Consider the following 20,968-nt stretch of genomic DNA (forward strand, 5'->3'; position numbering starts at 1 on the left):
GGGCCTATGAGGGTCAAGTGTTGCTGCAGGAGCCTAATCTAGGCTGAGTAAAAGATTCCAGAGCTGCCATTGGATTAGCCGAAAGAAAGTCCTAAGAACAATACAATGGGCCATTTTGATTCAGACTAATCCCTGTAAATATCACAAGCACTTTCATATGACTGTGGAAAGAAGGCTACTGTGGACAGACCTCTAAGGGACAAAATCACAGTTAAAATACCAACAAATGTCTACTGTAAGTATTAATTTATTCTCAGTATTATGATAGATGTGTGTTTCTAACCTCTGGTCTGAAGTACAATTGTGGATACGGTGGATGTTCGGTGTTAGATTGTGTACGCAGTTATGCAATTTGCCATGAAGACTAGGCCAGCTTTCTCCCATCGTCAATGTTTCACCATGAGACCATAGTTTTAAAAGAGATTAATGGAAAATGTATTCAGGATATATGTGTGCTTCATTTATTGACTGCTTCTCGTCCATTGTTGGTTCATGGCACAGATTTTAGCAGCTTTTCAAGAGTTTCATCGTGCATAATTCAAGTGCTATTTCAACTAAACAATGTCACCAACACAGATAGGGCTCAGTAAAGGATTTAGTAGACTGTTTTGCTGTGTGTATATGCTTCAATTTAATTTTGATCAGTTGGTCATATCTTCAAGAATAATTCAAACCGAGTGATAGTAGTAGAAATGTTAATAGTTGGTCAATTTGAAATAACTGATTTTTCATGCCTATATACTGTACACATACATAGCAACATGTATAGCCCTGACAGCTAAAAATAATCATCCAACAGTGGGCCTAACTCCTGCCCTAATCTTTGTGATTTCATAACATGATCCTTGTTTGCTACATGATCACTAGCAAGACCACCCATAGCAGACCCCAGGCTGGGTGGATTGCTGTATGGTACAAGGTCATGCAAGGCCCTGAGTGTGCTGCGTTATTTGACCCTACCATTCTTTATGCATCTGAGAATAGAAAGTTCTGAGCAAATCAAACTCTAAAAACACATTGTGGGCTTCATGTTTTGATTGTAGTCCCCTCCAACCACTTGCGATTGGATGATCCTGTCGGTTGAACAGAAACATGTAAGAAACATATTGTATTTCTTGGCCTTTTACCTCCCAAAGAACCATAGCCAACCATTTGACTATCATAGTAGGAACGTGCTCTACGGTTAGCATCTATTGTAAGTTATATCAATACTCTATCATTGGTAACCTGGTTGTATAGATGTCTCTCCCTCCCACTCATACTGCAGTGTGTCTCCATGTTAATGCTTTCATCCACAGCTCAATGTTCGAGTCACCACCATGGACGCTGAGCTGGAGTTTGCCATCCTACCTAGCACCACTGGGAAACAGCTCTTTGACCAGGTATGAATGGATGGATGGATGGATAGATGAATAGATAGGTAGATACAGTGCCCTCCATAAGTAATGGAACAGTGAAGCATGTTTTCTTAATTCAAAAGTTTGGATTTGAAATCAAATAATTACTATGAGGTTAAAGTATAGATTCTGAGCTTTTATTTGATGGTATTTGTGTACATATTGGTTTCACCATTTAGAATTTAAAACACTTATTTGCCTATTTCAGGGCACCAAAAGTGATGGGACAGGTGTTTCTGGTTAGTCAGGTGTGTCCTGTCACTTGTGCAGGCATAAGAGAGCTGTCAATGTTTAATATTGATTCTAGGAATTTGCCTTTGGAGTCTGCTATTAGTGTCTGTCAACATGAGGACCAAAGAGACGTCAATGAAAGTCAAGGAAGCCATTATGAGGTTGAAATATCAGAAAAGAAACATCAGAAACATAGCCAAAACCTTAGACTTCCCAAAAATAACAGATTGGAACATCACAAACGGCCTGGTAGGCAGAGGAAGACTTCTATAGTGGATCAGGAAGAATGTTCACCATAATTAAGAAAACCCCCAAAACAACTGTCTCACAAATCAAGAACACTCTCCAGGAGGTAGGCGTGAATGTGTCAGAGACTACCATCCGCAGATTGCCAGCTGAACTACAGAGGCTTCACTGCAAGGTGCAAACCACTAGTTATCCTCAAAAAATATGGTCAGGTTACAGTTTGTTTAAGATTGTTTAAAAAGTACCTAAAGAAGCCTGCAGAGGTCTGGAAAAAGGTCTTGTGGACAGATAGGGTGAATATTATCATGTACCAGAGTAATTGCAAGAGGAAAGTTAAAAAAATAAATAATAATCTGCCCAATATTTACAGCATACCACCTCATCTGTGAAACATGGTCACATGCCACTAGAGCTGGCTAACTTATCCTAACTGATGATGTAACTGCTGACGGCAGCAGCAGTATGTATTCTGAATTGTACAGAAACATCTTCTCTGCTCGAGTACAAGCAAATGCCTCCAAATTCATTGGATTGTGCATCATCATACAAAGACAATGACTCCAAACATACTACCATAGCAACTACAGAGTTCTTCACAGCCAAAAAGTGGATTTTTTTCTTGGCTCAATGTTCTGGTTTAAATCCAATTGAACATACATTTAATTTATTTTATTTTATTTTATTTTATTAAATTACGATTCAAGGCAAAAAATCCTGAAAACAAACCAAAGGAAGTTATTGCATGCACAGGATTGTCATCCAAATGCCCTACATGACTGCCTAATTTGGATATTATATATATAATGGTGAAATCAATATGTACACTAATACCATCAAATAAAATAAAATTGGATTTGTTTGATTTCAAATCCAAACTTATGGAGCATAGATCCAAAATAAGAAAAAATGTGTGTACTGTAGATAGATTAAAAAAAAAAATGTTGTCCCGTATTTTACCAGGTAAGTTGACTGAGAACATGTTCTCTTTTGCAGCAACAACCTGGGGAAGAGTTGCAGGGGAAAGGCGAGGGGATGAATGAGCCAAATGAAAGCAGGGGATGATTAGGTGGCCACGATAGTATGAGGGCCAGATTGGGAATTTAGCCAGGACATCATTAACACGCCTACTCTTGCGATAATTGCCATGGGATCTTTAACAACTCGGGACCTCTGTTTAACATCTCATCAGAAGGACGGCACCCTCTGCAAGGCAGTGCTCCATTCACTGCCCTGGGGCATTGGAGTCTCTTAGACCAGAGGGAGGAGTGCCACCTACTGGTCATCCAACACCACTTCCAGCAGCCAGATTTAGTACCCCCATCCAAGGATTGACCAAGGCATAGATAGATAGATAGATAGATAGATAGATAGATAGACAGACAGACAGACAGACAGACAGACAGACAGACAGACAGACAGACAGACAGACAGACAGACAGTCAGTCAGTCAGTCAGTCAGTCAGTCAGTAGCGGAAGATTGGTAGTGACTCTGCAGTCATGACAGCAGTGGGAAGCTCAGTGGTAAACTCATTCCACCAGCTGGGCGCAAGGACAGTGAAAAGCTGTGACTGAGTAATGCGGCTGCTGCAGCCACGTAGAGGCAGCGGTGCCAGGCGGCCAGCTGAGGAGGAAGAGCGGAGTGATCAGGCAGGGGTTTGGGGGCTGACCATTGCTTGCAAGTAGGGAGGGGCTGTTCCCTTTGCCGCCCGGTAGGCGAGCACCAGGGTCTTGAATCTGATGCGAGCTGCTACTGGGAGCCAGTGAAGGGTGCGGAGGAGGGGAGTGACATGGGAGAATTGACAAACAGATAGCCCGACTGACAGATATTGATGGTGTTTGTTGTTGTGGTTGTGTTTAGATAGTGAAGACGATCGGGCTGAGGGAGACCTGGTTCTTTGGTCTGCAGTACCAGGACAGTAAAGGTTTTTCCACGTGGCTCAAACTCAACAAGAGGGTGAGTAACACTAACACCATCCTGGACTGTGGAAGACAACAAAGGCAGCAAACGTCGCTCTGGCTAAACCCTGCCTCTGTAGCGGGTCTGCCAGTTCATCATTGCAGTGCACCACTTTCCAAGGGACCTGACTGTCACCCCAAGCATTAAACAACTGCTAAACTATTATGGTTTAGTTTGAAATGGTTGACTTCAAACAACACAGGAGCAGTTTAATCCTATTGGGTACATAGCGTGCCAAACAGTCATTGTTGTCATGAAAAAAAGCAACATGTTTTTACCCAGGGGAGGTAATTAGAGCAATCTAATTAAATCCCTATCCCTGTGGTCGCTAGGTGACAACTCAAGATGTTCGCAGGGAGAACCCTCTGCTGATTAAGTTCAGAGCCAAGTTCTACCCTGAGGATGTTGCAGAGGAACTGATCCAGGAGGCTACGCAACGGCTGTTCTTCCTGCAGGTCAGACACACATGCACGTACGTACACATGTGCACGTGGGCACACACACACACACGTACACGTCTCCTGTTGTTTGTGTAGGTGAAAGAGGGTATCCTAAATGATGACATCTACTGCCCCCCTGAGACTGCAGTGCTGCTGGCTTCCTACGCTGTGCAGACTAAACATGGAGACCACAAGAAAGACTACCACATACCAGGATACCTCACTAGAGATAAACTGCTACCACAGAGGTGTGTGTGTGTAGGTGTGTGTGTGTAGGTGTGTGTGTGTGTGTGTGTGTGTGTGTGTGTGTGTGTGTGTGTGTGTGTGTGTGTGTATGTGTGTGTGTGTGTGTGTGTGTGTGTGGTCCTGTCCACACAATTAGTGGCCATTTTTTTACATGGTTATTACATTAAGAAATCTACTGTATTCCCGCTGACTGTTTCCTCTCTGTTTCCCCCCATTTTAACCAGGGTTCTGGAGCAGCACAAACTGAACAAGGAGCAGTGGGAGAAGAGAATCCAGGTGTGGCACCAGGAGCACAAAGGGGTGCTGAGGTGAAGCCACACACACACACACACACACACACACACACACACACACACACACACACACCTTTCACCTCCTATCATCTTCTGCCTACTGACTGTATTTTGAGAGTCACATGCTACCCTTGTTTATCCCATTGACTGCCATGGAAACGTTTCCAGCTCAGTGGTTTTTCCCTCTTAATAAACCCCTGTTCATCCCTCAGAGAGGACGCTATGGTGGAGTATCTGAAGATAGCCCAGGACCTAGAGATGTACGGTGTCAACTACTTCAGCATCAAAAACAAGAAGGGTTCAGAGCTGTGGCTGGGAGTAGACGCTCTGGGCCTCAACATCTACGAGAAGACAGACAGGTAGGACTACGTCTCATTACTGACAAGCGCATCTGTGTCACAGTCCAACTCTTCTTGTCTCTGTGTTCCATTGGCGGATGGGCTCATTGTAATGTGTTTGATAGCATTCCTCATTCCATTCCATGCATTACAATAGGCCCATCCTCCGATTTCTACCCCCACCCAGCCTCCCCAGGAGCAGTGTTTACATTGACTCTGTTCTCATCTCTCTGTAGAATGACCCCTAAGATCGGCTTCCCATGGAGTGAGATCAGGAACATTTCCTTCAATGACAAGAAATTTGTCATAAAGCCCATTGACAAGAAATCTCCGGTATACCAAAGCGCTCTCACTGTTGATCGATTACGCCTGTCTTGTCAGTAGCGAACATTTCGAATGTGCAACAAATTGTAGCACAGTGTAGCACCACTGGGCCTGCAATACTAAGTGTTGTATGTTCACTGGACTACTGATATCCGGGCTGTGTAATGCAATTATTACAATTCTTTACAATACTTTTGCTGGTATTGGCCCCATATCTGTGACATGCTTGAGTGAATAGAGTGAATCAAAGAGTGAATTGTCCCTGTATGTGTGTTCCTGGCATAGTCATGTTTCTCCTTGGTTATCTGTGCTAGGACTTTGTGTTCTATGCTCCTCGTCTGCGCATCAACAAGCGGATCCTGGCCCTGTGCATGGGGAACCATGACCTGTACATGCGGCGACGTAAACCTGACAGCATCGAGGTGCAGCAGATGAAGGCCCAAGCCAAGGAGGAGAAGAACAAGAGACAGATGGAAAGGTGATAAGAGAGAGGGAAAGAGAGAGAGAGAGAGGGAGACAGAGAGAGAGAGGGAGAGAGAGAGAGAGAGGGAGAGAGAGAGAGATAGTGAGAGAGAGAGAGAGAGAGAGCGAGAGAGAGAGAGATGAAGTGTTGATAAATGTTTTTACTGGCATGATACCATAGTTGTATTGGCAGGTATATTGCTGGCCTACAAAGTAATTCCAGTTGTGAGTCATATCACATCACATCTGGACTGCAGTCATATAGACATATTATTCACTTCTATTTCCTAGCTTCTCTTTAGATTGAGGTGGAGAACAGTAATAGTGAATCGCTCCAGTCATTATGAAAGTTGTGGTTCATGGTTCCATTAAATTACCATTGACAGTACATGACCTAGTTTATCTTGCCACCATAAACTGAGAGAGGTAGAGATGGTTGCCCTGACCCAGATTAAGCCTACTCCTAGACTGGGTTTTCACACTATACCTTCCTGTACTGTTTCATCAACTATGGTGGATGGGTAACCAGGCCAGCCCAGCTCAGCTCAGCTCAGTTCTGTAGTGGTTGTTGAGGTTGTTTTCAAGTGTGTATTGGCTGTCACGTGTTGTACCCTTTATTCAGAGCCTTGCTGGAGAGTGAGAAAAAAAAGCGAGAGAATGCCGAGAAGGAGACGGAGAAGATAGCAAGAGAGACCATGGAGCTGATGGAGAGATTGAGACAGATCGAGGAGCAGACAAAGAGAGCTCAGGAAGGTCTGACTCAGAAGTTTAAATGCATTATGCTTTTCTAAACAATGGTTTGATAGTATGTTTGCATTTTTATGACTTTAAGTATGGTGTCGGGTGTTTGAGTGCTAGTCGCTTGTGTGTTTACGGTGTGTGTGTGTGTGTGTGTGTGTGTGTGTGTGTGTGTGTGTCTGTGTGTGTGTGTGTGTGTGTGTGTGTGTGTGTGTGTGTGTGTGTGTGTGTGTGTGTGTGTGTGTGTGTGTGTGTGTGTGTGTGTTTGTGTGTTTCAGCACTGGAGGAGCAGACCCGGCGGGCCCTAGTGTTGGAGAAAGAGAGGAAGTTTGCCCAGGAAGAGGCAGAGCGATTGGAGAAGGACCGCAGGGCAGCAGAGGAGGCCAAGGCTGCCCTACTACTGCAGTCAGAGAGCCAGATGAAGAACCAAGAGAACCTGGTACACACACACACACGCAAACACACACACACACACCTTAGCTCATGGTTATAATATATAGGACTAACAGCATTGTAAATACCCTCTGCATGTGTGTGTAGGCCACTGAGCTGGCTGAGCTGACTTCAAAGATCTCCCTCCTGGAGGATGCCAAGAAGAAAAAGGATGATGAGGCCAAGAGGTGGCAGAAAAGGGTAAGATGAACGAGAAGGCAACAATTGAGGCCTCACACACAGCTGGCCTGTAGAGGAGTTAGATAATGAACGTGTGTGTGTGTGTGTGTGTGTGTGTGTGTGTGTGTGTGTGTGTGTGTGGTTGGGTGTGTGCGAGGCTGTATGCGTGTTATCTTATATCTAACTGCATTGCTTCACTGTGAGCGGTGTGTTTCAGTTGAGGTGACGGATGTAGATATCAGCTCATTGTAATGCATGGAATGGTGTGTGTGTTTGTGTGTGTGTGTGCCTGCCTGTGTGCGTGTGTGGGTGTGTGTGTGTGTGTGTGCGAGTGTGTATGCGAGTGTGTATGTGTGTTACCATTATCTGATATCTAACCCCAGTGCTTCACTGTGAGCGGTGTGTGTGTGTGTGTGTGTGTGTGTGTGTGTGTGTGTGTGTGTGTGTGTGTGTGTGTGTGTGTGTGTGTGTGTTTGTCAGCAGGCAGTTAAGGTGGAGGTTGATTTAGAGCGGACCAAAGAGGAGCTGAAGTCTAAACTCATCCAGGACTCGGTGCATTCTCATGTGGAGGGCGAGCACGATGAGACAGACGAGAGCGACGCAGAGGCCAGCGCCGAGCTGACATCACCGGGCATGCTCAGAGACCGCAGCGAGGAGGAACGTGTGACGGAGGCCCAGAAGAACGTTCGGCTACAGAAACACCTGAAGGTCAGAGTCAGAGACCTTCGTATTCATGTTCATGTTCTATGGAATGTCAATCAAATGGGTTTTTTTATACCGTGGCTTCATCTCCAAGTCATCGTGTCACAAAGTAGTACTGAAAAACAACCCCGGCTTAAACCCTGGCCAATGTTGCTTACACATTCTTTCTGGATCTCATGTGTAGGGTGATGCAGCGCTTTTGAGGAATGTTCACAGAATTCTACGGTCTGTTTTGTTTGTGTTTTCTTCTCAGGCCCTGAGCTCGGAGCTAGCCACCGCTCGAGACGACAGCAAGAAGACTCCCAATGATCTGATCCACGCAGACAACGTGAAGGCCGGCCGCGACAAATACAAGACCCTCCGTCAGATCCGCCTGGGCAACACCAAACAACGCGTTGACGAGTTTGAGTCCATGTGAGAGAGGAATCTCCTGGACTACAGAGGAGAGAGAGAGAGAGAGAGAGAGAGAGAGAGAGAGAGAGAGAGAGAGAGAGAGAGAGAGAGAGAGAGAGAGAGAGAGAGAGAGAGAGAGAGAGAGAGAGAGAGAGAGAGAGAGAGAGAGAGGTGTTGCTAAATGTTCTTACTGGTATGGTAGTTGTATTGGCAGGTATGCTGTAGGCCTACAAAGTAATTACAGTTGTGAGTCATATCACAGTTGTATGTATGTAACAATATGTACCTATATTTTAATTAAACTGTACCTATAGCTACAATGTAAATACTGATCTTAGTGCAACTTCAACAAGGCTGTCCATCTTTCAAAGACCATCATTACAGCACAAAGCCCGCTGCACCCCTCCACTCCATTATTCTGTATGAAACATACACCTTTAGGGTATTAGGGTTTTAACTGTGGATACAGTGTCTTCGGAAAGTATTCAGACCCCTTCACTTTTTCCACATTTTGTTGTGTTATAGACTCAATTTAAAATGGATTAAATTAAAAGAATTTGCCATTAATCCACACACAATACCAGAATGGCAAAGCGAAAACACGTTTTTTGAAATTCCAGTAAATTCATTAAAATTGAAATACAGAAATACCTCATGTACATAAGTATTCAGACCCTTTGCTATGACACTCTTAAAATGAGCTAAAATGCAAAAATGTCATCAACCAATCACTCAATAAGTTGAATTGAGTCCATCTTAATACAAGGATAATAGTTCATGTAATTTTGGAATTAATATCTTTGTTGTTATAGGGTCTCTGATTTGCATAGGCATCAATTACACACTGTGTGGATCAGGTTGTCATTACAAGCTGAGCAAATGGAGAGGAACAAAACTGCTCAGGAATGCTACCCTGAGGCCTGGGAGACAAAGTTCAATAGTGGAGAGGAAAAAGCACAGTCGATGGGACAACATCATCTCAGTCACTCTATAAAATGGGTCTATAACCAAGTGGCCAAAAAGAATCCCTTAATGGAAAATAATGTATCTCATATCCATAATTGTGTTTGCATCAATGAATTCAAGTGATACAGCAAAGAAAGTGGCTGAAAATGTGTTTATTTGGTTTTACTACAAAGCATTAAGTTTAGTGCAAATCCAGCACATGCAATGCAGTTTCTGCACCATCTCTCGTGTGAAGAATAGTGGTAGCTGCATCAACTTATGGGTATGTTTGTCACTGGCAGGGACTGGGGACTTTGTCAGGATCAAGAGAAAATTATGAAAGTTGCTGAGTTGGTAGTGACATCCTAATTTACACAAATTCCAAAATTACATGAACTATTATCCTTGTATTAAGATGGACTCAATTCAACTTATTGCATGATTTGTTGATGACATTTTTGCATTTTAGCTAATTTTAAGGTGTCATAAATACTTATGTACATGAGGTAATTCTGTTTTTCAATTTTAATAAATTTACTGAAATTTAAAAAAAAAAAAAAAAAAAAAACGTTTTCGCTTTGTCATTCTGGGGTATTGTGTGTGGATTGACGGCAAATTCTTTTAATTTAATCACTGTACATCTGGTTGTAAGGGCTGGATAATATTCAAAACATAACTGGCCTTAAGGGTGTTTTTGGAAGTATTGCAGTGGGAAGTTGCAGTTTGACCGAGCTCTGTAATATGAAAATTATATATAAAATATTTTAAAAAGTGGATAAACATTTTGATTACATGTCGAGGATTATACTCTTGTTGCTCATGTTTTTGCAATCTTGAAATGCATGTATACAAAGTATTGATTATCGAATTTGATAGTAATATTTTATTTAATCATCTGGCCCTTGTGACTTTGGGATATTTTGAAAGTTAACTGTATATGTGTATTGTCTTCATAATGCAAGATAAATTCCCTCTCGAGGGCAGTAATATATTTGGTTCTATTCTAAATGTTGATACTTCTCTAGTAAAATAAATTATATTAACAAACAAACTGTGTTGAAGTATTGTGCATATATCACTCTGTGGAAATAACCCTGGCCCTGTTATGTCTGACGAAATGGTCATGAAGTCCTGCGTCTGTATAAACATGTAGGCCATTTAATGACAGCAATCTGAGTTATGTCTTAATAACAGGAATCATCAGGCCTACAGACATTCCAGATCTACCATGTGACCCGCCTCATGTTTGTGTTACTCAGTCCTTAACCAATTACCTGCTGGACAAAGCGTGTATTATAATCATTAACAAAACTGAAACTTGTCTTAAATCATATCTTCAAAAGTTGTTACTTTTTCTAATAGAGCCCTATCATTTGAGGAAGGGGTGACATTGTCTGTCAGACCATTGGCAATTTGCAATACATGCTGTCAAAGTAGAAACAATTAAACAAATAAGCAGAAAATGTGTAAACAAATAGAAAATCATGTCAGTAGCAGAGAACGCACTTTACTCTCCAGTGTTTCTCAACGAGCGCGAGCGACCACGACAGCGAGAGCGTTCCAGCGTGCGGAACTATTGTTTTGTGGAACCGGACGCTATTTTTTGTTCCGCCTCCCTTAGTTACTGTTGCGAGGCGGGCTCTTTAAAGAGCTGTCAAACTAGCCGGCAAACTGTGTGGCGCTTTCTGAGTGGAACAATGGAGAAGTATTTGACAGGAGTGAAAAGAAAAATAACTGATAATGACGCAAACAGGTGTGAGGGCACCGTTATTCAAAAAACCAAGGCAAGAGGGAATTCTGCTGGAAGAATTTAGTTCGTTTTTTCATAACACCTCAAATAAAAAGCAGGCAACTTGCTGCACAACAGCACTGTTGGAGGCTGTGTGGGAGTATGGAGGCTGACCACTCATATTTTCTGGAATTGTAAAAAGATAAGGCTGTATTGGGAGAATGTAAATGCAGTTGTAAAAATGATTTTGGGATATGAAATTCCAAAGACCTGCTCTGTGATGTATCTTGGGAATATCGATGATGTGGTGATGGTAGAAGATTTTTATTTGACGAAAGTGTTACTTGCGGCAAGTAAGGAAGCAGTCACCAGAAATTGGCTCAATGTGAATACTCCAAATCAGGAACAGTGGCTGGAAATTGTCCAAGATATTTTTGTTATGGAAAAGTTGACATACCTTTTGAGAGTCAAAGAGAATATGTTTGAAAAGTACTGGGATAAATGGAACACTTATATGAGACGTGACACTGACTAAATGAATGCCTAATCAGAAATAACTGTGTGAATATTGAAATATTTCCGGACAACTATTTGCTGTTAATATAATTTATCTATTTTATTTGATTATTTGTGTCATAAGTTTTACTATACTTTTCATTTTATTTTTGTGGGATGTGGATGAGCTGTTCTGTCTGTATCTTTGTGGAAAACCAATAAAAAATTAAGTTACAAAAAAAAAAATATGACGAAGCTTATCTTGCTCTTGGCTTCACATCGACTGTGGTGGGAGGTGAGGAGAGACCCCTGTGTGTCTTATGTCTGAAAGCTCTCGCAGCCGACAGTATGAAACCAAACAAATTAAAAAGACACATAGAGACATTACACCCCAGTCACGTCAAGAAGCCACTCGACTTCTTCAAAAGAAAACTTGAAGAATACCGTAAGCAGGAAAATAGCATGGTAAAACTTTATCTGTCTCACCTTGGGAGAGTGAGAAACGTCCTCTCGATTCCTTTGTATGTCTTGACATGTGAAGAATTGACAATAAAGCCACTTTGACTTAAAAGCTACATCGGTGAACAGCAAGGCCCAGATGGCATCATACCAGGTAGCATACAGAATTGCCAAGTGTAAGAAACCACACACAATCGCCTACAGAGGGCCTACAGAGTCACGACTTGGACACTCGCCAGGCCGTCTCTGCAGGACGAGCGAGGTCAGCGGCGGGACTTCCCCTAATACAACTCTGGGGGCAAGAAAGACACGGCGAGCTTGTTGTGTCAGCGCGAACAGGCAGACATAACGGCATCGCATCTCCGGTAACACTGTCGGTCACGTTTGTTTTTCACGTAGGCTACGCATCACAGCTCTCATCACGGAAAATGTTCTGATACAGCATAATGTCTTTGCATTTGAGCGCGCCTGGGATGCAGGTAAATCCGAGAGACTCCTTGGCGACAAACGCTCCAGATCTTTCCGACACCTGTATATCTCAGACCGCGAAAGAGCTCAGCAACGCCATGATCACGTCCTTTGGTTCAGTTTCACAGCCGAACGATGTGATTTATGGATTATCCGATCCCTCTTCTCCAGAGGGTGGTCAAACTTGCGCGAACGGTTTCCTTGGAGATGAGTTTGAAGACGTACTTCGCACCTCGGAATTAACCTACGCGCAGCCGAACGAAACAAACCTAAAACAGGAATTTGACGTTTCATTTGAGGCAGGCCACGATAAGTATCGAATAAGCCTTTTGGACATGCTAAAACCGACCGAAAGGGACAGCGACCGGAATATGACGTACGACCCTGAGGTGGCAAGAAGTGTCTTGAAGGATGCAGCCATGTTTGTGAATATTGATAACGTGTTTTCCGCTCCCTCTCAGTTTGACGAACTGCTGCCCGTTAAACCGTTAGTCTATAAAGACTCGGAGAACGCACGGAGCGTTGATGACCGCATACAGAGCAGCATTAACGTTAAAACCGAACCGGGACGCGAGGTACCCGGATCTTCTTTTTGTAAGTATTGTAACTTTGGAAACACGCCACTTGGAGCCCGGACACACTGCCCCTGTCACCTGCCTTTTGGGGTCAATAAAGACCAGGGTAGTGGGATGGGTAGGATGCATGGGATGGCACAGGAGGGATATGGTCAAGTGGAAAGTTACCACGGTGGGATACGTGAAAAGAGTCTGCAGGTCTATCATTCCACTCTCAAAACCGAGGCCGTTGGATGGATGGATGTTGCTGATTCCACTTTTAGGTGAGAACATAATTCCACTATCATAACCTTAACCCTAACACTAATCTCACCACTTTATTCCCAATCACTCGAAGAATAAATGACACATTTGCTCAGTTCTGGGGATATTGCCAGTGCCACATTACCCTCTTAGCATGGCCGTCGTCACCACCTAATGTGGGACCATACAGTATTTACTTAAAAATGTATGCACTCACTGCAATGAAGTCGCTTTGGATAAAAGCGTCAGCTAAATGGTGAAACTCGAATAGGCCTTTGTGTGTGTGTGTGTGTGTGTGTGTGTGTGTGTGTGTGTGTGTGTGTGTGTGTGTGTGTGTGTGTGTGTGTGTGCGTGCGTGCGTGCGTGCGTGTGTGTGTGTGTGCGTGTGTGTGTGTGTGTTTCCATGTTGCAGTTTTGCTCTGCTCACAAAAGTAGTTGTGGCCACTGCAACTATCAGAAGCTAATCATCAACCCACTCATGCCAGAGAGGAGTGATGCAGCTAGTGGCCTTGATGCCTTAAAGTGAAAGCTCACTCAGAAATCCAAAACTTGTCAGACATCTTTGTACTTCGAGTCGAAAGTGGTCTATAAGGTTAAGTTCTACGTTCTACAACATCTGTTGTACTGTAGATACTACTGTCGTATGCATTAGTAGAAATCAAGCTTCTATCCCCGATTGAATGGAAGAGATTGACTCATGGACTCATAGAGTATGAAATATAAGTCATTGGAATGGGGGAGTAGGCAGGTGGAGACCTGCAAAATAGGATTAAGGTATTGCGTGAGTGATTGCATATTAGCAAATCGACAGTAGACAGGCCACAGAGATAGCCGGGAATCGTACTTGCTTTGTATGTGTGTATCCAGGTGCCAGAGGGTTTGTTGACTGTTAGAGTGTTCCTCACAGAGCGGACAGTGTGTCACGTGTGAACATGTGTGTATTTTATGCCCTAATGTGTGTGTGTGTGTGTGTGTGTTCCAGGTGTGAGGGTATGTTTCCAGGGGTAAGGATGTTTCTCTCAGAGAGGAGAGTGTGTCAGGTCTGTGGGGATGATGCCTCAGGCTGTCACTATGGAGCCATTACCTGCGGTAGCTGCAAGGTATTCTTCAAAAGGGCCGCTGAGGGTGAGTCTAACACACACACACACACACACACACACACACACACACACACACACACACACACACACACACACATTCCTCTTCTCCTCTTGTTATCACCAGATATCCTCTGGTGTTAATCTAATTGGTCAGAGGTTCAAAGGTTGCTGGCGTGTTGCTGGAGTGTTGTTGTGTGTTCTCAGGTAAACAGAATCACCTGTGCGCCAGCCGCAACGACTGCACCATCGATAAACTGAGGAGGAAGAACTGTGCTTCCTGTCGCCTGATGAGGTGCTTCCGATCTGGGATGAGCCTCAAAGGTCACTACTTTGCCTCTGGCATCACAGAGAGAAAGAAGAGAGAGAGAGAGAGAGAGAGAGAGAGTGAGAGAGAGAGAAATTGTATTGATTCACATGAATTCATTCGCATACATAGTGTAGATTAAAGCTAAAACAATAAATAAAAAACAATATAGTACAATATACACAGATTAGGAGTTTGCATTCAATCGTTTTGTCAATAGAAAGAGGTTGTTGGTGGAGGAGATATTAAGAGAGAGAGATAGCAGAGATGGTGGTCAGATGACAGAAATGTTGTTAGTTTTCTTTTTATATCTACCAGCTAAAATGGATGAATTGCATTCATTGTGTCATCAGGACAGCCCCCCCCCCTCCATTTCAAAAAAATGTTCTCTCTTTGTCTGTTTCCCATCTGCACCATATCTGTGTGGCTGATTCCAGGCCGGAGGCTGAAGGGGATGTGCCAGACCCGGAGTGGGGCGGAGGAGGAGGGTAGACACATGCTCAGTGGGGCTGGAGAAAGAGAAGAGAAGGATGGAGAGAAGGTTGGGGTACTGGATGCAGACAGTGAGGCTCCCCAGGGTTTTATTTGAGACCCAATACTTATTTCCTTTCTTTATTGACCCTTTATTTGTCCTGGGAGGTCACTTTGATATTTTAATCTCTTGCCAAGTGCTTGCCAAACAGTTGGTGAGCTATTACTGGACATAATGTATGGCTTAAATGAGCAGGGTGAAAGTTTATTGGAAATCTGCCACCTTTGGCCACTGCTGTGAAATTCAGTTCAAAGTTCCAGACAACAACATACTCCCTAACCTTGTTGAGACCAGGCTTTCCTCATTCTGAAAGCCTGGTGAAATCCTTCGCTACAAAGGGGTGGAAATGAAACGTTTGAAATGAGTGACGCCTTGCCACACGTCAAACCAATCAAATACCTTATGCCTTCATCGACTAGATTGTATGTATCGAGCACACTTCTGGCAAAACAGAATTCAGGTTTTCTTTCATTTTCTTCAATGTTGCAACCTGCAACCAAAAAAACGAAAGTAAAGACAACACACATAACAACAATCAATCATCTACAGGCATGTGTGTGTGTGTGTGTGTGGGTTCCTGGAATGTAACATTCTTCCATTGCTCCGTCCAGGTTCAATCCAAGCCCGATTGTCTAATCTAAAAATCTCCAGGCCTCCAAAAGAGGTGCGAGAACAACAAGATTAGTCGGCATGGCTACGCGAGACGACCTCCTCCCTAATAATATTATAACCCCCTGAAATGTGATTGCAGTGTCAGACAGTGGTTGTGTTTCTGCACGCATGCCCAATTTGAAGAGACAGAAAGGCGAACATCCTTGGCAGTAACAACATTGTGGGATTTTGGTGATGTGTTCTACATTTGTTGATGAAGTGTTGTTGTGCTGTATCACTCTGGTTGCAGCTGCTTCCCAGCTCCTCCCTCCTGGCCCCGCCCCCAGCCTGCGCTCCTGTCAGTCATTGCTGAGTGTCCTGCAGTCCATCGAGCCGGGTGTGGTCAACGCTGGGCACGACCCCGCCCAGCCTGACTGCCCCACCTCCCTGCTGACCAGCCTTAATGAGCTGGGGGAGAGACAGCTGGTCAGTGTGGTGCGCTGGGCCAAGGCCATGCCAGGTAAACCAGTCCTATTGATCAGAGTTCAAGAGTTCAATTAGTGGAGCTAGAAGTGGCCACACTCATCACCAGTAGACGATAGATAGCTGGGAGGGAGACAGCCGGTGGGCATGATTTTCTGTGCCGAGGCCTTGTTTACGGACTGTAACTCAGCCTACCCTCTTTCATTTCTCCTCTTTCCTTTCTCAACCACTAGAGGGGGCTATATTCTACAACTAACTAACAGAGTTACAGAGGTGAACGACAACCTCCCTAATCTTCCTTCTTTCTCCCCTTCCTTCCTTCCTTCCTTCCTTCCTTCCTTCCTCCCTACTCTCCTTCCTCACTTCCTCTCTTTCCTCCTTCGTGTTAAGTGTGCCTTCTGTTTTCACTGACACCATTCAAATTGAACCTCCTTCCTGCAGGTTTCCGGGACCTTCACGTAGATGACCAGATGTCAGTGATCCAGTCCTCATGGATGGGAGTGATGGTGTTTGCTATGGGATGGAGGTCTTACAAACACACAGACGGCAGTATGCTCTATTTCGCCCCAGACCTCGTGTTCAATGAGTGAGTGCAACTCCTATTCATTCATCAATGAAACATTCAATGAAACAATCAAACATTCAATGAAACAATGAAACATTCAAATGAGAACATTCTTAGTCAACTTTACCCAGTAAAATAAGGGTTAAATAAAATCAATTCTTCATGAAATGAAAAGCGTGATTTCGCTTTTCATCTGAGTGGAGCTTTGACCACCGCAGGTTTGTAGACCACCTAAAGGGGGCAGGCTTTATCACAGTGACAGCAGAGAAAAACAAACAACAGCAGGGGAGTGTGAAGGAGACTTTTGTTGTTGACGTCCCAACCGTAAACAAGTTTTACACGTTTTGTCATGTCCTGTTCTCTGCTTTCTTCTATCGTATACTGGTATAACCCAAGGGATGGCTTTGACTGTGATGATCTATTCTGTTTGATCACAACAGAACTAGTTTACCTCCTCTCAACTTTCTCAGTTTCATACGTGCTTTTGTTCACCAAGGTGTTCAACAACAAAGAACAACTCTACAATCGGCAATAACACTTGTCACACTTCCTGTTTTGCCGGGCAGCATTGTGCTTCCAACAGCATGCCATTTAACAACCGTAACGACCTAAACACTGTTCCTCATCTGATGTTGCTGAAAACCTTGGAGTTAGTCAGAGTTCTCTCTGTTGTTGGCAGAGACCAGGTGGTGCATTCAGAGTAGGGTGGTTGATGCTGATGCAGTGTTCAGAATGCCAGGCCAGCCTCCCCCTCTCCTCCCCTCCCCTCTCCTCGTCTCCCCTCATCTCTCCTCCCATCCCGTCCCCTCGTCTCACCTCCCCTCCTCTCCCCTCCCCTTCCTTCCCATCACCTTCCCTCCCCTCCCCTCCCCTGGAGCAGTCTGATGTTTCATGCAGTATTAGTTAGAGTTTCAGTCTGCACCAGGCATCAGACCTCACTGTCACTGTGACTGCTCCTGCTACCGCCCTGCATGGTAATGGATATGACTGCCCTTGTAGCTGACCCTGCTGTCCCCTCCTCTCTCCCTCTCTCTCTCTCTCTCTCTCTCTCTCTCTCTCTCTCTCTCTCTCTCTCTCTCTCTCTCTCTCTCTCTCTCTCTGTCATCGTCCCCCCCCCCCCCCCCCCCAGCCAGCGGATGCATATGTCCAGTATGTATGAGCACTGTGTGAGGATGCGTCTGCTGTCCCAGAGGTTCTGTCTGCTGAGAGTCACCCAGGAGGAGTTCCTCTGTATGAAGGCTCTGCTCCTCTTCAGCATCAGTGAGTCACTCACAACACTCACTAAATACTCACCTGAAATCACACAGACAAACAATACATTTCACCCACATCACACTTTGGTTAAATAGATTTTGCATCCACCTTCCCTCACCTTTCAAATACTGTATGTCAGATATGTAAGATGATGCGTTGAGTCTAAAATCAATAACAAGTTCACAACAAAGGAGGCTGTTATTATTATTCATCATCATCCGGTCTGCTTCTGTCTCAGTCCCAGTGGAAGGCTTGAGGAGTCAGCGTTGTTTTGATGAGCTGCGAATCTCCTACATCAAAGAGCTGGATCGCCTTGTCAGCCGCCACGGAGAGGCCACCCGCACACAGAGGTTGTTCCAGCTCACTCAGCTCCTGGACTACCTTCACCCGGTAATAAACTGTAGCTACCATCAGCTATAGTCCTATTATTACAGTAGACTACACTGTAATATACTATAATCAGTGTTGGGGAAGCTACTCTGAAAATGTATAAAAATTTTATAACTAAATTACCAATTGCTTTACAAGAGAAGCAGTTGAACTACATTAAAGCTGCCCTTTTGAGAACTATAGTTTGTCAAACTAAAGCTACTTTGAAAAAAAGTAGTTCACTCCATAGAAACTACTTCATCCAACACATGACAGTCAGTTCACTCCATAGAAACTACTTCATCCAACACATGACAGTCAGTTCACTCCATAGAAACTACTTCATCCAACACATGACAGTCAGTTCACTCCATAGAAACTACTTCATCCAACACATGACAGTCAGTTCCTAAAATCACTGAGATTAAAACAGGCGAGGTGGAGTGAAGAGTCGGGAGACGGGAAGAAGTGAGGGAATAAATAGTAGGGAAGGTTGGAATAATACATTACGTTGCATTGCTATTTCTTTATTTGTTTTAGGGGGGAGGTGTAGTGAGTAGTGACAGTAGCTCACTCCACTGCTACATGGCAAAAAACTACTGAAAACACTACTAAGATTTGAATTGAATTGAACTACTGCCAAGCTACAGCCAAATGTAGTTAAACATGATAGTTACATGTAGTGGAAGTACTCCCCAACACTGGGTATATTATACTACACTATACTAACCCACACACACACTGTTCCAACTCACACAGCTCCTAGACTTCCTACACCCGGTAATATACCATACAGCACTACCTAATAACACACTACCATACTACCATACTACACTACCTAATAACACACTATACGATACTACCATACTACACTACCTAATACACTACCATACTACCATACTACACTACCTAATACACTACCATACTACCATACTACACTCCCTAATAACACACTATACTATACTACCATACTACACTACCTATTAACACACTACCATACTACCATACTACACTACCTAATAACACACTACCATACTACCATACTACACTACCTAATACACTACTATACTACCATACTACACTACCTAATAACACACTACCATACTACACTCCCTAATAACACACTATACTATACTACCATACTACACTACCTAATAACACACTACCATACTACACTACCATATAACACACTACCATACTACCATACTACACTACCTAATAACACACTACCATACTACACTACCTAATAACACACTATACTATACTACCATACTACACTACCTAATACCACACTACCACACTACACTAGCTAATAACACACTACCATACTACCATACTACACTACCTAATAACACACTACCATACTACCATACTACACTACCTCTCTCTCTCTCTATATATATATATATATATATATATCTCATCTCATCTCATCTCTCTCTCTCTCTCTCACAGATTGTGAAGAAGCTGCACCAGTTCACCTATGACCTTTTCATCCAGGCCCAGTCCCTCCCACATGTCAGCTTCCCAGAGATGATCTCAGAGATAGTGAGCATGCATGTGCCAAAGATCCTGACAGGCATGGTTCAGCCCATCTTATTCCACAACAACCCCTGCTAGAAACAGGTGCTAACCCAGGGCCCCATCCCAAACCCACCAACAACTCCTGCTAGAAACAGGTGCTAACCCAGGGCCCCATCCCAAACCCACCAACAACTCCTGCTAGAAACAGGTGCTAACCCAGGGCCCCATCCCAAACCCACCAACAACCCCTGCTAGAAACAGGTGCTAACCCAGGGCCCCATCCCAAACCCACCAACAACCCCTGCTAGAAACAGGTGCTAACCCAGGGCACCATCCCAAACCCACCAACAACCCCTGCTATAAACAGGTGCTAACCCAGGGCCCCATCCCAAACCCACCAACAACCCCTGCTAGAAACAGGTGCCAACCCAGGGCCCCATCCCAAACCCACCATTGACCCCTCCTAGAGATAGGTGCTAACCCAGGGCCCCATCCCAAACCCACCATTGACCCCTCCTAGAGATAGGTGCTAACCCAGGGCCCCATCCCAAACCCACCATTGACCCCTCCTAGAGATAGGTGCTAACCCAGGGCCCCATCCCAAACCCACCATTGACCCCTCCTAGAGATAGGTGCTAACCCAGGGCCCCATCCCAAACCCACCATTGACCCCTCCTAGAGATAGGTGCCAACCCAGGGCCCCATCCCAAACCCACCAACAGCCCCAGCTAGGAACAGGTGTCAACCAACCAAGGGCCAAATCCCAAACTCTAGCCCCTATGATCACCTTGTGGAAACCTGACAGGATTGGATAGCTGTAACTTATTTGGCGTGAAGTCTACCTAGCCTATCAAAGGGCATGGTGATGTTAATACTTATTAAACATGTTCAGGTCTGGACATGCTCCTAGGGGTAAGTGAAGAGGTAAGGATTAGGATGGATTTGGAATTTGG

General features: G+C 44.1%; 2 protein-coding genes across 2 annotated transcripts; both read left to right on the forward strand.

The window, feature by feature from the left end:
- Nucleotides 1-1,067: 1,067 nt before the first annotated feature.
- Nucleotides 1,068-8,404, forward strand: LOC310816381 (moesin-like; the record flags this gene model as incomplete). The annotated part of the gene is made up of 14 exons (XM_083686549.1): nucleotides 1,068-1,094; nucleotides 1,299-1,382; nucleotides 3,733-3,828; nucleotides 4,164-4,286; nucleotides 4,368-4,519; nucleotides 4,742-4,825; nucleotides 5,023-5,169; nucleotides 5,385-5,481; nucleotides 5,787-5,950; nucleotides 6,557-6,687; nucleotides 6,951-7,111; nucleotides 7,213-7,305; nucleotides 7,768-7,992; nucleotides 8,240-8,404. 14 exons carry the CDS (start codon nucleotides 1,068-1,070, stop codon nucleotides 8,402-8,404), a joined length of 1,749 nt encoding a protein of 582 aa, XP_083542675.1.
- Nucleotides 8,405-12,846: 4,442 nt separating this feature from the next.
- Nucleotides 12,847-20,278, forward strand: LOC310815688 (progesterone receptor-like; the record flags this gene model as incomplete). Its single annotated transcript, XM_083685579.1, has 9 exons — nucleotides 12,847-13,313; nucleotides 14,276-14,418; nucleotides 14,598-14,714; nucleotides 15,135-15,260; nucleotides 16,131-16,340; nucleotides 16,745-16,889; nucleotides 17,998-18,128; nucleotides 18,361-18,512; nucleotides 19,947-20,278. 9 exons carry the CDS (start codon nucleotides 12,847-12,849, stop codon nucleotides 20,109-20,111), a joined length of 1,656 nt encoding a protein of 551 aa, XP_083541705.1. The 3' UTR covers nucleotides 20,112-20,278.
- Nucleotides 20,279-20,968: the final 690 nt, after the last annotated feature.

This window comes from Argentina silus (genome assembly GCF_951799395.1).
Source record: "Argentina silus genome assembly, chromosome: 15".
Taxonomy (NCBI): domain Eukaryota; kingdom Metazoa; phylum Chordata; class Actinopteri; order Argentiniformes; family Argentinidae; genus Argentina; species Argentina silus.